This window comes from Puccinia triticina, chromosome 11A (genome assembly GCF_026914185.1).
Source record: "Puccinia triticina chromosome 11A, complete sequence".
Taxonomy (NCBI): domain Eukaryota; kingdom Fungi; phylum Basidiomycota; class Pucciniomycetes; order Pucciniales; family Pucciniaceae; genus Puccinia; species Puccinia triticina.
In genome coordinates, this window is record NC_070568.1 from 3704945 (window position 1) to 3722964 (window position 18020).

The window sequence follows — 18020 nt, forward strand, 5'->3', positions numbered from 1 at the left end:
CAGCCAGGCTTGATGACTCCATTTCGGGGCGTCCGATATCACCTTAAGGAGCAGGCTACAGCTTCTCAACGCCCAAGTACTGACAAGGAGTTGTACAATCTCCGACACGCCTCCCTTCGTAACACCATCGAACGCATATTTGGGTGTATGAAACAAAAGTTCCGAATACTCTCATCGACCCCAGAAGTCCGCCTCAAGAAGCAAGTTCAACTGGTTTATGGCCTATGTATGCTTTGGAATTTCATCCGCAAACATGAAGGCCATGAATCAATGCTTGATGACAATCACTCTCCGAACTTCCCACCTGCCTCACAAGATTCATACTCACAGACCGACCCAGAAATCCCAGAGACCTCCGAGGGCACTTCAAATTGTACCACAAATGCCCAAGAGGTTGCAGCCATGAAGCAGCGCCGTTACCGCATAGCCAAAAAGCTATGGGAGCAATATGTATCTTACACTTCTAGAGACTGAGCAGAGTGATGAGCAGAGTGAATCATATGTCTGTAGCAGTCGTTTCTTTTTCAGGTTTCCCTAGTCCAATTTACATATTTTTCTTCCTCCACATGGGCAAACTCCCATATTGAACTTGCATGATCATTTGTCTTTTGCTTACAATCTACATTGTACAATAGGGGGTTTCAAAATTGATCCAGGAAGCGTTCCAGGTCGGAGTTTCCAGGAAAAATGAGCGACCTGGAACGCTTCCTGCGGACCTGATCTCCTTCTTCCTATGCCCTTCCAGGACATCCAGGAAAACAGGAAATCAGGAAATTAAAAGAGGACAAAAGAGGATAAATCCCACCTTTCTTCTCAAACCCCGGACCCCCGCCTTTTTTTTCGACACCCCTACATCATCTTTCCCACCACCTCACACTAACTTCGAGCGAATTTTTGTCCACCGCCCGCCATGCTAGAAAATACCTCCCACTCAACAGTAATATCAAGCAGTCAAGACTCAACCCAGAGGAGTCCCTCCCGGTCGACAGCCATATAAGGCAGTTGGCCGGGAGCAGTACCTCCCGGTCGACAACCACATACATACAAGAGTTGACCGGGAGGAACCGGGAGGAGTCCCTCCCGGTCGACAACCATATCAAGCAGTCATCCGGGAGGGACTGGAGCAGTAGTACAGTACCTCCCGGTTGACAGCCATATAAGGCAGTCTACCGGGAGCAGTATCTCAAGGTTGACAGCCATACAAGGCAGTCGACCAGGAGCAGTACCTCCCGGCCGACAACCACATACATACAAGAGTCGACCAGGAGGAGTCCCTCCTGGCCGACAGCCATATCAAGCAGTCATCCGGGAGGGACTTCTCCCGGTCAACTGCCTTATATGGCTGTCGACAGGGAAAGTCCCTCCCGGTCGACAGCAATTAGAGTAGTCGGAATTGATGCAGTTTGAGCTAATTTGAAACTGCTGATGAAAAAAAAAATGTACAAGAAAGTCCGATGAGGTCAGATCAACTTGTGGTTGCGTGGGGGGGAAGGAGCTGGTCCTTCGGGGACCCCAAAGGCATGGGACAAAACATGTTAAAACAGATAATCATTTCCAGGTCTTGTTCTCCTGGGTTCAAATGCAGGAAGTTCCTCTTTCTGGGGGTCTCAATGTAGAACCTCCAGGAATTATTTTTTGGCTGTGTTTTGGTTTTCCTGGAGTTTGGACCTGGAACGCTTCCTGGATCAATTTTGAAGCCCCCTAATGTACTCACTCAGAATGACCGGTGTTTACCGGTCATTGAGAGGCTTCAGCTCAATGACCGGTGAGACCGGTCATCCTCGATGACCTCTCTCAATGCTGAAGCAAGCAGCTTCCGGTGAGACCGGTCATCCTCGATGAACTCTCTCAATGCTGAAGCAAGCAGATTCCGGTGAGACCGGTCATCTTTGAACTCTCTTGATGCTCAAGCAAGCAGCGAGACGCCAAGAGGAACTCCCCTCTCAGCGATACCAGCTCGGCCGGAGGAGAGTCTCTCTTGGCGAGCCATGTTACCAGCTCGCCAAGAGGGACTCTCCAAAGAGCTCAAGCAAGCAGCTTTTCATCTTGATGACCTCACTCAATGCTGAAGTAAGGAGCTTTTCATCTCTCAATGACCGGTGTTTACCGGTCATCGAGAGGCACCGGTGTTTACCCGTAATCGCAAGGCTTCAGCTTGATGAAGAGTCAGACCGGTAATCCTCGATGACCAGTGAGGCTTGAATTGGGTTGAGTCATCTTGATGACCGGTCAGACCGGTCATCAATGTCCTTAAAGGATAAGCAACAGCCGGGATGAAGAGAAAAAATTGAAGATTGGGCAGAATACAGAAGCAGTGAAACACAGACTCAAGGGATAGCTGTAAAACAGTGTATATACATTGTGTGCGTCAATGGAATGGGGGAACATCACGCGAGAAGCTCCTTGGCACAAGCTTGTGTTCGCACAAGAACCTCTTTGGCAAGCCACTTTTGGACTATGTTTGGCGAGGTTGTTTGAACTAACTTCAGGAAGGTTCGTGCTTTGCTGTTATCTTCAATGATGCTGATGTAGTCAACAAACTCATTGTCCGGGATGTCGTCTCCAAACATTTGCTGAAGTTTTTCAAGGGCACATTCGGATGAGCTTTTGTTGGTGGTGGGTGAGGTATTGGTAAGTCTGGAAGAATGATTTTGGTTAGAGGCAATAGATAGCATTGCTCCAACAAGGTCTTTGGATCCCTCCGAAGCCTTTCCAATGGCAGAAATGAGCCCGGTGATCCCATTGCTCAAGATATCATTCTTGCCTTCGCGGATCCTTTTTGGAATGGGTTGACTGGGGGATGGTTGAGCCGAGTTGCCAAGATCCTCCTCCTCATTGACATCAGCTTCCATAGCCAGTTGTCGCTTCAAAGTTGCCAACGCTTTCTTGTGGTTTAACTGAGGGGCTTCTGGGGGGGACACGGGAAGCTCTGGTTCTTGATATCCTGGAAAGCCGGTATCTGCCAATTCGCCCGACGCAACAGTTCCAAGGAAGACATCTTCGGCAAGGTGGAAGAGTGGGAATGACTTTCCCTTGAGCTTATCAAAATTTCGTCTTGGGTGAGCTGCAAACAGCTCATCCCAAGTCCTTGGATCTGCGGTTGGAGTCAAGCCTTCTTCGTCCCAACCAAACCCGGACTGGTGGCAAAGAAACTTGAAGTCTTGATATATTTTCCGAATCGCACCTTTCTGGTTTTGGATCTGTTGAACATCGAGGCTGGTCCCACAGGCCTTGTTCAAGTCAGCTGCGAGCAGAGGCCAGGCATCCTTCTTCAAGCCAGCGTTGTCGGTGGCATGTCCACGCCGAGAGTAGTCCAGGACAAGTTCAAGCACCTTTTTCTTCTGGTCGAGGGTCCAGCTATGAAGTCCTTTCCGCTGTTTGGTGGCTTTGACCGACTGATTTGTGGCTTTGAGAGGGAGTTTCATCGCTTCTGGCTGGTGTTTAGCACTGGTCTTGGTCATAGTTTGTTGGATTGCAGAAGAAGACAAAGGTGATTTTAGAAGAAGACAGAGGGGAATTGTGCAGTTTTGGTAATGATGTTGAAGACGAGAGTGGGTTTGGAAATGTGTGCAACACCAAGGAAGTGTGGAGGCAACCTTTTTATGATGGGAGGAGTCAGTGATTTGAGTTGGATACTGTGGTTGCTGTCAATTTCACAAATCAAGCAGTATCCATTGGTGGTCATTCTCAAAATTATCAACGTGTGATACACCATTTCAATTTTGGAGTGGGAAATTGAAAGGGGCAGGCTAAATCCACACCAAAAAATTACTTCATCCACTCCAAAAATGGAGTGAACAGTAGTCCACTCCAACTTTCATTGGAGTGAACCATAGTCTACTCCAAATTTTGTTGGAGTGAACAAAATTACACTCCAAAAAAGCCTGTTTTTTGGAGTGTACCCATGATGCACTCCAAAAATTTTGGAGTGAACCCAATTGGACTCCAAAAATATTTTTTCCAAAGTAAAATGATTTATTTTTTTGGAGTGCACAGACGTTCACTCCAAATTTATTGGAGTGGTTTTACACAATATTCTAGTGAAAGAATTCAGGGTTCTCAAAGAGGAACAAAACCTTATGTCAGCATCATATGTGTATTTAAAATACATCAAAAATGATGTATGTACAATTCTTTCAGTTTCTACAATGACTAAAACCTTCACCAGAAATAAATTTGGGGGGATTCAATTAGGTTGATTCGTGTAACCTGCATACTACTGCTATAAATTTTTCCTGGTACTCCATCCCAAGAACTTGGAATATACATTTTTCAAAGTTACAAGTTTTGATTATACAGATTCAAAATTGCATTTTTTTTTTTTTAAATTTGAGAAGCCTTAATCCACTCCAATAAATTTGGAGTAAACATCTGTGCACTCCAAAAAAAAAAAAAAAAAAACTCCCTTGAAAAAATATTTTTGGAGTGAAATTGGGTTCACTACAAAATTTTTGGAGTGCATCATGGGTACACTCCAAAAAACAGGCTTTTTTGGAGTGTAATTTTGTTCACTCCAACAAAATTTGGAGTAGACTATGGTTCACTCCAATGAAAGTTGGAGTGGACTACTGTTCACTCCATTTTTGGAGTGGATGAAGTAATTTTTTGGTGTATATTTAGCCTGCCCCAATTGAAATTGTGCAAAAATTTGCGAAAATTGGGGTCTATGGTACAGGCCCTAAGGATAATTACCTCATCTCTGATGAAACTGTCATTTCTTGCCGTGTCAATCCAGTGTATGAACTCTAAGTGATTGTATTCTCCTTTGCCAGAGAATGTCGGCCAGTCTGATTTATTAATGGCTTGGACCAGTTGCTTTTGTAAGTCTGCATCCGGTCGGTTGTCTTGACATGCGGGTTTAGAGGTGTTGTGTAGCCTTGCTGTCATCAACGGTGTATCCGCTGCGCTGCATATAGCGTAGCAATTTTTCGTGTCGCTGCGCTACGCGCTACGCGCAGCGGGCAGATCGCTGCGCGCAGCGGGCAGATCGCTGCGCTACGCGCTTTTTGATTTTCCCGGAAAAAAAATCAAAAAATAGCCTGCTAAAGAAGCAATCACGTAGCGGTCAGCGCCGCTTTTCTCTATGCCATGTGGGATCCAAAAAAAAAAAAAGGAAAAAGAGTTTAACATACATAAAAACATGTTTAGAACATAAAACTGTTCCGCTATCCGCTAATTTAGCGGGTAGCGTAGCGAATTTTTGCTTTCGCTGCGCTTTTGCTAATGGCCCTGGGAGGGTAGCGGACAATCGCTGCGCGTAGCGAGTAGCGCAGCGGTGTTCTCGCTGCGCTATTGCTTTTTGGTCTGGTCACGTAGCGGTCAACCGCTGCGCTACGCTAAAAGGCCGCTTTTTTTAGCGTAGCGCAGCGGATACACCGTTGCTGTCATTAAGTTCGCATTAACAGGTGTTTTAGCACAGGTCAACTTCTCAACGCTCTGTTGTAATTCCAGTAGCTGTTTTCTGAGAGACGCGTTAGCTGTCTCGGTATTGTCGGCAAATTTGTCCAGTGTAGTAGATATTTTCAGAGTCTATTCTTTGAGCTTCTCCGTTCTCTTCCAGTTGCTGTTCTATGTCCGCATTAGATAAATTTTCCGCTGCCCCATAGTCGGGTTTCTCCCCCCATTTAGAGACTAATAGCTTCTCTATGTCTCTGTGGTGTTCATGCAACAACCTTTGTACCTGATCTATTGAGTTTACTTGGTGCTCATGTTTGTTGCAAGAGCATCCTCCTGTCACGGGTATCTGTTTTAATGAGCTTATATCAGCGCTCAGTTGTTGCACTACAGCTATCATTTTGTTCAAAGAATGATTAGCTTCTTTATCAGTTGTTGTTTTATCGTCTAGGAGACTCGCGGTTGAGGTGGTAGCAATCTGTATTTTGTCTTCAATACGACCCGACAGCTCTTGGAACATTTGAACCAGTTTGGCTCTGCTTACTGGATTGTTTGAAGTCATTGTTTTCAGTTGTTTTATCTCTTCTTTAATCCTTTTCATTTCTTTAACTAGAGCTTCTCCTTGTTTGTCACACAAGCCTCTTTGCGCTGATAGTACGCTCAAGTTTTCCAGTTGTTTCTCTATCTCACTTACTTTGCCAATCACTGCACGAGGATCTGACTCCTCTTTCTTGGGGTCTTGTTGGACTCTCATCTCATTTATTGTTTTAATAATGTTTTGCATGTGTAGTGACTGTTGATTGCTAAGGTTATTAATAGAAAACTTAACAGATTTGAAATGAGCGTCATTAGTGTCTATGCCACGCTGGATAAGGTTGGAGGTAGGGACTGTAGAATCTTTATGAATCATCAAATGTAAGGAAGGAAGAATTGACCTGACTTCTCCATTAATTTGCCCCGATAACAAACAAGCATTACCATCAACCACTGCTTCTACTTGTTTGAACATCATCCCAAAGACATGAGTAGCATTGCTTACTGTCAATGGTGACGACCCCCCCCCAATTGCGAGCTTGCATCTGCTCCGAGTGCTGGTAGTAGCCTTGGAGCGTCCTGGACATTCTGTAAACCTTGTCGTAAATTGAGGACCTGTAAGCTCTTCGGCGTCTCATCCGGTCTTGACCGGGGTTGGCTGGCGGCATGTTTTGGTTTGGCTGCGCCGCTGGCTGGTAGGGGTGATGACAATGCTGCTGTATTGGATCTGCCGCTTGGGTTCACGTGGGGTTGTGTTGAGTGTAATTCGTGGACACAATGCATAGTGCATATGCAATGTTGTGTGTACACGTGGACGCACTTGTAGACTTCGCTTCAAACTCGGAAAAGTTCTTTTTCTCTTGCTTTCTCGGTCTCGCGTGTCTGGTTGGCTGGTCGTTCGAAGTTTCCACACGGTATACTCGATCTAGTCGGTTTGAAAGCCATCGCATTGAAGGATTAACTACTCAGGTAAAATCAAGCATCAATCAGTTCAACCAGTCAAACACTCACAATCACATTCTTCAAAAATCTCAGCTAGCATCAAGAAATGCAAAACAGTATCGGTTTAGGAGGAGAAAATATCAAGCTCAAGGAGTCACAGCGTTGGTTTCTGTTAATCATCCTTGTTTTCTGCTTGTTTATCTTATTTACTAAACAAATTGTTTTCTTTCAGTTTGATTTTGTGTTCTAGTTAGATTGTTCTTCGTTATCGTCAATTGTGTTCAGTTTACTTGTAAAGATTGCTTCTTTATTCTGTTAGTAGAGTTTCTTTTGTTTTGTTATCTCTTCATTGCGTTTGAACTCTTTCACTTATTGTTAAATCTTTCTCATATCATTTCTAGTCTTTCTACTACTACTACTGGCCGAAATACATAACGATTTACAATAAAGAGTGACCAGGCGATTCACTACAGGTTGTTGTTCTGGTTCGTAGCTCCCCCCCGCCCAAGCTAAGTACAGGTTCCACCCCTCTGTCAGTAGCAACAGGTTGTCCCGACCTATCATGCGTTCCAACGCTCTGTGGGAGGATATTGCCTGAGTCCTTATGGTCCTCATCGCCTCCTCTTGGTTGGCTGCGTGCGCCCAACGGTAATGATCCCGGTAGCTGAGGTGAGTTCGTTCTAGGAGCTCCCTCGCGGGGTTCGGGGGGAACACTCTTCTTTCTTCTGAGGAATTCTCCTGGCGGAACGAGGTTGGGTTTTGCGGACCTAGTAGAGGATGGTTTTGAAGAAGAGTTAGATGTCTTTAAGTCTTTGGGAGGCATTATGGAGAAAAAAAATGTAAGGTTATGTCCGACTAACCAAGCACAAATTCTACTGAAGCTTTGTCAGGGTCGCGGGGAGTCTCTCTAGCTACTTCTCTTCTCCAGGCTTGGGTACCTGCTAACTGTTGTTGGATATCAACGGTAGAAGTTCCAACTCTGTTAGCAGCCGGATTGATCTGATTTGACACAGGAGGAACTCGGGTATTTGACAGATTAATCGGGTCTGCTATACATAGGAGGGTTGAAAGCGGGGATAGCTGCAATCCTTTCTGCAGAGGTTGTTGGTCGGGTACCGTTATTGGCAGTGGCACCCGCAGTATTGCCGGTTGGACAAAAAACGCTTGCAAACAGGTTATCAATAACCGCGTTAGGGTTTAGAGACTGTGAAAACAACAGGCCTCGCGCTGTTGTTGGTTAAGCTTGTTCTTCTGTTAGGAAGTTGGCTATCAGTCTCTGGGCGAGGGTTCAACGCTTTGGAAGAGCCAATCACTGGTTCTGTGTGAGCAGGTCTGGAGCTGGAAAAATAACTCCTGAGAGTTGATTGGACGGGGGCCACTGATCAAGATATTTGTCAGTGATGAGCTAGTCTGAGGGTGCTTCAGTATCTATACGTACTCGTTCTAATATTAATCAAGCTATGTATAACGTAACGGTCTGGGAAGAGTACTCTCTGGTTTATCACTCTTACTTCTAAGGATAGTTATAGAGCAACACGTCCTATAATAGGATAAAAGCAATAGTCAGTTCTTTCTCTTTGAGAACAGAAGACTAAGAGAAGAAAATAGGATGGTCTAGGGAATCAATAATTTCCCAATGAGGCCCCCAAATGTCGGCGGGTACCTCTTCTGTGGTAGTCTGTCGAATAGAAAGGTACTTTTATAAGTACCAAAGGTGATGATATAGAGAGATGAAAACTTTCCTGTGGCACGGGAGGCTGGTAGAGCAAATACTACCAGGTCTGGCAGACCGCTGGGATAAGGGTTTCTCTGAGATATCAGATAGCTGAACTGAAGAGGAACTACTTACTTGGTCTTAACAGATTTGGCGAGGAGTACGGATAAGATGGAGGAGATGAGAGATAGAGATGATAAGAGTCGAGGTTGGAAAGGAAGAAGGTTGATAGAAGTGGAAACAAACTAAGGATCTTGGTACAGATAAGCCCCAATCGTAGACTACTTATGTAGTAAGTTGACTACAATGTTGGTGGGCTTGGTATCTGGGAATCTCTGGAGGAAAAATTCTTCTCAACACTTGGATCTTAGGATTTATAGATCAACGGTTTAACCCTCCGCGGGTTGTACGAACTCCGCGGATGAGAGGTCTGGCTTTCTCAAGCTATGCTATAAAGGGAACATCAATCGGACTAACATCAGGTCATTATATCAAGGCTGAAACTGCTGCACTAAAAGTAGTGCAGCGCAGCAGAAATGGGCTCGCTGCGCTGCACTTTTTTATAGCAATTTTCCGCTAACGCTTCAGCTTTTTGAAAATGGAGGGAAAATTCCTCTTTTTTTAGCGGACCACAAAAGTGCCTCAGAAGCGCAAAACCGCTGCGTGGTAGCGCAGGGCAGTGGCACTTCGCTAGAAAAGCGGGATTTGCAGCGGCAAATCCCGCTTTTATAATCTGGGTTCCTGCTGTGCGTGCTTTTCCGCTTTTCACGCTTTATTAGTGCAGCATAGCTAATATTACTGCATGTTTGCCGCAATAGAGAGAAAATATACTCAAAAAGAAACAGAAACTAAAAAAGTGACCTATACCCCCTGACTCTTGGTCGATTTTTTTGGCTGTTTAGTCTTCTTGATGTTGGAGGGAGAAGATAACTTGGGTTTTTTTTTGGCAGCGTCCAGAACAGCCTGAGAATCTTCAAAAACCCCACCCAACTTGACCCCGCCGCGTAACCACAAGTGGCTGCTGATAGCACGTTCAATTGATCGCATCACAAGTCCGGCCCGCCCTGATGAACAAACATTGGCGGCAGCTGAGAAGGTGCGCTCCACCGTTGCTGAGCTAGCTGCGCAAGCAAGATAATCGCGCTTGCTTTTTGAGCTGAATTAACTGCGCAGCACCAAAAGTGCGGAAGAAGTATCAGCTAAAAAGCAGTGCAGCGCGCAAAAGCACCCCAGTAGCGGTTGAAAGCGCACACCGCTATCGCTGCGCTTTCCCGCAGCGAAAGCGCCGCTTTTTTGGCTGCGCTTACGCTATGTCATCCAAGGAAATAGCGGTGTTTTGCTGCAGAAAGCGGTAGCGCAGCGCGGGGACGCTACCGCTTCAGCTTTTTGGGCTGGGGGGTTAGCGGCGCCCGCTGCGCTGCGCTAAAATCGCCGCTTTCTGCAGCGTAGCGCAGCTTTTCAGTCTTGACTATATCTACGTTGTATTGGGCGCGCTCTCTTATCTTTGGAGCGCGCACTGAATGTGCTATTTGATTTACTTAATAGTGGGTGTTAGCCCCTTGCGCACCCGTGTGGGTAGTCAAGGGCTGAAAACATGCGGCACCAATTATGGGTTCAGCCTAAAACACCAGGGGAGATTTTGACGCACTCTCCAGAGAGTGCCATACCGTACCCATTTTCTGTAACTTTGCTGGATGCCTTTGATGAAGGTAGTGTAAGAAGTAATAAAAGATTCTGGAAATGTTCCACAACTGATCTGAAACTGATCCTGAATTCATCCATAAATGATCCACAAGTCATGCAGAAGTTCAGAACACAGTTGAAACCACTAGGACACAATGAACACAATTGAATCATAATTCAAGTTGAACTGTTTGTTGATTGTGATGATTTCTTGGGGTTAAATTCATATTATTCACATGCTCATGAAGGTGTTCATTGTTTTCACTTTGCTCATTTTTTCCTCATGTGCATGCATAAAAGTTTTTTGAAAATTGCAGGCTGGGCCTCTTTCAGATCAACAACATGTACACCCCAGTTAGAATGATGTGAAACACCCATCTGAATTGGCATGTTTCCCTAAGAAAGGCTGGTATCATCTATAATTGAGCCAAAAAAGGATGAAGATAGGGTGAAAATATGAGTCAAGTCAAGCTTGGAGGTTTGTGGTACCATATTTCAGCTAGACAACCTGGCTTCTTAACACATATAAGATTGTGTTTTTTTTGTGTTTTTGTGTTTTAATGTCTACATGCACATGCATGTGAGCTGTTTTTTTCATTTTGCCAATGTCACCTTTGTGTACGCGCGTACATTGGGGTGACAGATTGCCAGAGGGGCTTTTCACAGCTCCACAACAAGTAAAAAACTGGTCAGAAAGCCATTAAAGCCCCAGCTAGTCACATTTATGGTGTGTGAAACCCCTTGCACGTAGAGAAATTGATCAAAATAAATTCGCCATAAATGATTAATATTTGGGCATTGAGTAACTATGGTATTAGGGGGGTTCACAATAGGATAAAAGTAAAATTTTAGAGTCAATTTTAAGGTCTTTATCAACAAATTTTTAAAAAACTGGCAAGGTGTACAGGACTGGGTATCCCCTGAGAATCAGAGCAAAATCTTTATTTTTTAAAAAGTTGTTCATAAAGGCCTTAAAATTAGCTCTAAAGTTTTATTTTTATCCTATTGTGAACCCCCCTTTCAAAATGGCATAAGATTTTTTTACATAAAATCATAAACTGCAATTTTGGCTGGGAGATGTCACTTTAAGTTTTATGCACACTGACATCTCCCAGCAAAAATTGGCTTTATGATTTTATGTAAAGAGTGAAATATGCAATTTTGAATACCATAAACTATCATTTCATTATATGTTGTAATTGAGTTATACATAAAGAATGAAAGAGTTCTATAAAACATTGCATGAGGTCCTGTGATACTTCCTCATAAATTATAACAGACTTCCCATTGACTTCTGAATAATTTATCAATAATTTCCTAATACACATCTGACTGAAATCAGACTCAGAACAACATAAAATTACAATCAGGCACTCTCTGGAGATTGTGTCAAAGTCTCCCCTGGTGAAAACCACATTGGAGTGATGCAATCAATAAATGTCATATAGGGAAGCAGTGAGGAACTTGAAAGAGTAGAAATTGACATGGTGTGAATCTCCTGGTAAAGCCCCTCCGATTGTTGGGCAATTTCATATTCAGCTGATAGCAGATGCAGGCGCTACAGCAGATCAAAAAAAAAAGAAGAATTTTATAATTTCTCTACTGCCGCGGGGTTGACATAGCACATAAGTCCCTCCTTCAGAGGGTCCCTGCAGGACGGCGCCCCCCCTCCAATAGAGGGACTTGGTTAAGTTAGCGCGGATTAAGGTTTCACCCGTCAAAACTGCCGTCAAAGACAAAACACCCGCCTGATTGACCGCCCACCTGTCAGCCTCCGGTCAACCGTCAAACTGCCAGCCGAATTAACAGCCAAACGGCCGGCACTTGACTTCAGGCAAGTTTAACATAACTTGCCTGGGGTCGGTTTGCCAACACACGCGCTTGACCTGACAACAGCCGGTGGGAACAGTGGCAAGATGCCAGCCTCCAAGCTAACCCAAAAAAAAGGTCAGAGGGCCAAGACAAAGTCCGCCCATCAGAGGGACACGTCACCCTTGGCCCTCTCATTTTTTCCAAGTCCGCTCATCGGATCACCACCATCCTCCATCTGCCCCACCCTCACCAACCCACATCCTCAGATGTGTCCCTCTGCGCCTGCCTCCTTGTCAGCCCTCTGCTAGTCCGGACAGCGCAGAGTGCCAACAAGGGGCCACAAATTCTGCTTCCCTTCTGGCATGAAGCGCAGGAAAGATTGTTACAGTATAGTATGGTAGATGAGTTGCGCGCAACAAATGACACATAGTACAAACTGTTGAGTATTATGCCCGCTTAACAGCGAGCTGGAAGTTGGGAGAAGAAGAGGTTTGAAGCTCGAACCTCCTCCCTTCCATATAGTACAGGCACCCTCTCAAAGAGAGGGTTTTTCCCCCAGAGTTTCTTGGTACCAAGCCCGTCCGCATTGCTGATCAGACTCAGCGATTGGGGCCTTTCCAACTTGAACTCCATTTCCCTCCTAACCTTTTCCTTTCCTCTTACAAGCTTATTCACTCAACTCCATCCAACACCACCCTCTTCCTTTCTCTAAAACTTGACTCATTTGAACCAGCCACCTACTTCAGACTATCAGAACCTAGCAATTCTCCGCACAGGTAAGCGCGCCCGGTTCCTATTCCTCTCTTTCCTTTCTCCGGCACAAATCCTAGAGATTCCAGCAAGAGCTACCTCTGCTAGGCCCCTTGTGCTGAGGCGTGGCTACTCCTCGCGCGTTGACGGTTGAGTTGAGATTTAGACTAAGGTCTTTTGTTGTTTGATTCTTGCCTTGCCAGCGCCATACTACCGGATACTTAGTATCCTTTCCATTCAGGGTTCTGTCACGTTAGAGACAGGCCCTGAAACTCCTCCTTGCCCGGCCCACACCCCATCCACAGCACGCCCACCTCCACATCACATCCTCCATCAAGCTCCGCACCCCTTCCGAGCCACGTTCCCCCAACTATTGCTCCTCCTTGTCTTCCTCCTTGCCTGCTTGCTTCTGAGCTGATTTTTACTATTGATCAATCTTTCCAACCACAGGGAATGTTGCAAGGACCCGCCGAGATTTGTGCAGTCACTGATGGCCAGGCCTTTTCTTCTCATCACGGCCTCCAAGCTGAGGGAACACCGCACCAGCCAACCACACCAAGCCCATGATGAGCCCATCCCGCCGGCTGAGTTTGAGCTGCACTTTGGCTCTCTTATTGGTTGGTCCTCAAGAACTGGGTGGTGTGGCTGAGAGACCGAGAGGCTGATGCTCCTCATTTGCTTCTCCCCCGCAGAGTTGTCAAGCGAGGCCTTGGGCAGCTCGATTGTTGCCGTACCAGGCTGAGAGCCCAGGGTAACTGTGACAACTTTGGCGGCAAAGCCGCGTGTCACTTGATACAGGAATGCCCAGCAAGCACAATGGATTTGAAAATTGGGGGTTGGCCAAGCCTTAGGTGTGTCACTAACTTAGCTAATTCCCTCCTTGGGGGAGCAAAGCGACCTCCGAAGGAGGGACTTAGGCGCTATGTGGACCCCGCGGCCTGAGAGAATTATGACTTTTGGTGGGGACTTTTTTAGAATCACTCTCCCTCATGAGCCTCTGCACAATTTTTGAAATTGCTTACATTTCTGGGATGACCCAAGCTGTCCCTATGTTTCTACTATTTTTTCCCATCCTCAGCACCTCTTGTTGATCTGCAATCAGAGTTGTAACATCATGGATTCCAGATTCTGTACAGTGCAACATGTGTGATACGGGATAAAGCCAACTAGATGAAGTTGCAAAAAAAGACATTTGAATGTCATTACATATCCCTAAAAATGGGACAATAGGTGGAAAGATTCTCCTTGATGTTCTGCATCTTTTGTTCCCCTACAACTCAATCACATAATGTGATGTGATGAAGCTAGACAGGATTGAAAAAGGCCAAGTTCCTGATTCTCTCAGGCCGCGGGGTCCACTTAGTGTCCAAGTCCCTCCTTCGGAGGGTCCCTGCGGGACGGCGTCCCCCCTCCACAAAGAGAGGGAGTTAGTTAAGTTAGGGTGCGTCAGGATTCACGCCAAAGCTCGATGCTTGGGGGCAAGCCTCTCTGCGAGACAGAGACCCTGCGGGGCCCTCCTCCAGGGAGGCTTTGTCAAGCTCCATGGCGCCACTGATTCAGGTGACCCAGGATACCCGTCACCCAATGCATGACAGGGTGCGAAGATGCGTACCAATGTTTCCCGATTCGCCGGCGCCCGGCTGTGTATGTATTGGCCGGTAACTGCAACACAATGTTATGTATCGGGGAGGCTTGATTGGGCTTCTTTCTTCATTCAATCAGCCAGGTCTAATCACCGTGACGATAATCTTATATGTACAAATGGTCTTTCTTCTTTTTGCAGGGTGCACTGGGCAGTCCTAACGCCTATAAAAAGAGCCATCGTTCGTTTACCTATCCACTAATTTCTTCCTCACTCAAGCTCGATAGCAATCCTAATAAAAGTATAATCATCGTAGCCGTGCTACTATCCTTTTCACCTGAACATCCATCGGCATTCTTTTTTCTCCCCAAAATTTTTGTTCTTCTTGCTTAACTTCAGTAACTCGACGACGATATGCACTTTGCCAAGTCGATAATTGGTTTTGCAGCAGTTTTCGGGCTGCCGAGCGCGTTCGGCTACCAGGAATTGAAGATTTGTCAAAATCTCGTACGGAACGATGTCATGTATCCCGATGCGTATTGCGGAACGAGCCTTTCCCCCAAGCCAGGTGAAAAAGTATGGGCATGTGAGTTGAAGTCCTTTCTCCGAGCTATGTACCTCCAGTATGTCCTCCTGCATCACAGCAGTTAACATGACCAATCGTGGTTTGCCTTTTTTCGGCCCGCGGGATTCTTTTAAAAGTCAGAATACCCCAAAGGAATAGTTACTGGGGCCCTGAATACTGCACCGACACACAAACGCGCTGGTGTTGCAAGATCGATGCAACTCTCCTTGCGCATGTAAGTACCAACCTCAGCGCATCAATTCTGACCTCAGAGGTGTAACTATGGCACCAGTATTGATGATTATTTGATATCCTCCCTTAAGTATCAAGAAGGAGTCAACACCAAAGACTCAGAGGTCACATCGAAATGCATCCAGCCATAAAGCTGAATCCTCCAATCAAAATATTCAAAACTCATCATCATGTACATAGTAAAAAAACCCCTCCACCTTCATTCCTGTTCAACCTGGAGCTTTTGGTTGGATTTCTGGCCTCTTCCTATCTCCTACTTCTGCCCCAATCTCATGACATGTAGAGATCGTTCGGATCTACACCCTAATCAATATGCAAACCTTCTCCATTAAAGTCTGTCTTGTCTTTCTGTTATGAAATCTGGCCGCCTAGCATGTAGCCTTATAAGAGCCCTAACTATGGAGGGTCCTGTATGTCTACTTAGCTTCTTGGATCTAGATGCTTCATAACTGGTGTTTGATGCCATTCCATCCCGTTCTTTTCTGGTTGTTGTTTTTGAATCCACTTTGCTCTTCACCACATTGTTATCTTGACGTTTCCTCTGGTCTTTGTTTTGTCAGGGCTGAAGTTGCAGACATGCATTTCACATGTGCATGAGAATCTTATAAGAGTACAAAGAGGCATATAGCCTTAGGTTTGATGAACCAGAGAATGTTGCGATTTCAAAATGGATGGGTTGAGAGAGAAAGAAGAGATAAATTACATCAGAGTGAAATAGGCTAGGGAGGCAAACGCAAAGAAAGACGGACATGATTTAAGAATAACATTTAGAATGTTTTTTTCGCTGAAGAGCCCGCGGAGACGGCTGTGATAAGAGGCGCACCACACAGGGTCCAGCAGACGAACCAGTCAGACCAAGCCGTTCTCGAACGTCAAGAAAGGGAGGGGGGATTAGAGGAAAGAGAGGGCGAACCGCTTAGGATCCGGTCGATGTATTCCGACTCTGAATTAATTTCAGAGCCGCTCCATTTCTGATGCTTGAGCACGTCGCAGCCAATGTCCTTCTCGACGGCCTGAATAGACTCGACGTATCCGAGCATCCCGTCTTCTTTGACCCGTTTCGCCAATTGAGCTGTATGAGCATATTCGTGTGCCACCCCCCCCCCCCCCGAAAGACATTGTCCGTCAAACCAACTCGCTCCTGGTAAGAAACGGACAAGACGGGGCAGAGAGAGGTGTAGCTAACCGGTCATCGTCGCCGTCGAATGCAGACCCGCGAGCGATATCAGCTGCAGATTGGACCCGAAGCGCGAGAGCTCCCGGACAGATGCTGTCAGATCTTCGGGCGAATAGCCGTGGTGAGACCAAGTGAATGACGGCCAGAGGTTGTAGACCAGACTCCTACATTTCGCGGCAGGAAAAGAAACATCAGTTTGTGTGCGGTGTTGGACCAGGAGAGGCTGGGAAGAATCGACGAAACTGGGCGGGAAACTGGCGGTGTATTTGGGTTGCGATCGATTGGGCTTTCAGAGGATTAGGGGCTCTTTAGTCTCGATCCACACGAGATCCGATACGGGACAGAATTTCAATTCGCGATTAATCGCGGCTCGGAGACAGCCCTTGAACCTGTAATACCCCTCCCTGGTAGCTGCGCGTTCCATCCGATCTGCTCCGGGGTCTCCTTCCCATTCGTGCCATCTTGGATCATCTTTCGCGCAAGGATCGATGCCTCTCGATGCGACAGTTCTTCGGCTTCGACTTCTTTCAAGTATTCGGAATATTTGCTTGATCAGGGATGTGGTATTATTGCTCGAAGGCTCGTTCGACGGCTAAAGAAGACGTTTGCTCAGGGCCATCAACAAGATCTTCTGGCTTAAAAAAGAGGGCAGTGTGTACCTCGATCAAACGTGATCAGCTCGACGGACGCGGTTCACCGCTTCTCGATCTCATTGATTTCATCACCCGAGGCGCCGCGCTCCTCAGCCCGGATGATTCCCTCGGCCAAGGCAGTCTTTTGCTGATGAGGCGGGGTGGTTTGGATGCCCAAGATGAAGCGATGGTCGCGGGGGTCATGGTCGGAGCTGCATCGATGAGTTTGGCGCTTTCGGCATCGGTCCGGCCGATCACGAGGGTCTCGAGGCCCATGATGAACCATTGCATCCGTGCCGCTCGCAGCCGACTAAGATGCTCGCATGTCGGCGCCAACACTTTGCCCGCTTGGTGGCCACATTTCTTGCCCCCCACCAGCTGGTCTTCGAAATGCACCCCGGCTACGCCAGCTTCCCCGAACGCCTTGGCTAGCTTCATGACCGTCGATAGGCCCCCGTGTCCGTTGTCTCCATCGGCCACGATCGGCTTGAGGTAGTCCACAGATGGGCGGATGTCGGGCTCGGACGGGTGGGCAGCCCATTCTTTGCGATCGTGTAGTTGCTGGGCTTTGACGTGTCTTTGGACGGCTGTGGGCACGGTGTGGTATGGATAGTCCGCCAGGCCAGGTCTGACTTCGTGCGTTCCGGGGACAAAGGTGCTTGAGGCTGCCCAGCCACTGACGTGGACAATTGGCAGATGATGGGCCATCTGGCATTGCTGAACTGCGCCCATGGTCAGGACTGGTTGGTGGGTTTGTCGGGCCTCGGCGAGCAGTTTCCGCGACTTCCGTGCGTGGAGGTTGGCATGGCTGTCCTGATGGACCGGCAGGCTGCCCCGTTTGGTGGCTATCAGCTCGGCGGGCCACTGGCCGGGACTGTCAGGATTCGGGCCCAGGCCCGACCAGCCCGAGAGATTGGGTTTTTTTTTTCACCATGAGTTGGCTAGCTCAGGAATTACATCAGCGGGCTTGGAGATTCGTTTGG

General features: G+C 46.8%; 3 protein-coding genes across 3 annotated transcripts; 1 reads left to right on the forward strand and 2 right to left on the reverse strand.

Moving 5' to 3' along the window:
* Nucleotides 1-2387: 2387 nt before the first annotated feature.
* PtA15_11A358 (uncharacterized protein) lies at nt 2388-2852 on the reverse strand (the record flags this gene model as incomplete). The annotated part of the gene is made up of 1 exon (XM_053161257.1): nt 2388-2852. The coding sequence occupies one exon, from the start codon at nt 2850-2852 to the stop codon at nt 2388-2390; it is 465 nt and encodes a 154-aa protein (XP_053025222.1).
* An 11973-nt stretch (nt 2853-14825) lies between these two features.
* PtA15_11A359 (uncharacterized protein) lies at nt 14826-15359 on the forward strand (the record flags this gene model as incomplete). The annotated part of the gene is made up of 3 exons (XM_053161258.1): nt 14826-14997; nt 15114-15211; nt 15300-15359. 3 exons carry the CDS (start codon nt 14826-14828, stop codon nt 15357-15359), a joined length of 330 nt encoding a protein of 109 aa, XP_053025223.1.
* Nucleotides 15360-15995: 636 nt separating this feature from the next.
* PtA15_11A360 (uncharacterized protein) lies at nt 15996-17769 on the reverse strand (the record flags this gene model as incomplete). Its single annotated transcript, XM_053161260.1, has 6 exons — nt 15996-16033; nt 16142-16300; nt 16415-16569; nt 16649-16691; nt 16795-16929; nt 17094-17769. 6 exons carry the CDS (start codon nt 17767-17769, stop codon nt 15996-15998), a joined length of 1206 nt encoding a protein of 401 aa, XP_053025224.1.
* Between the last annotated feature and the right edge of the window lie 251 nt (nt 17770-18020).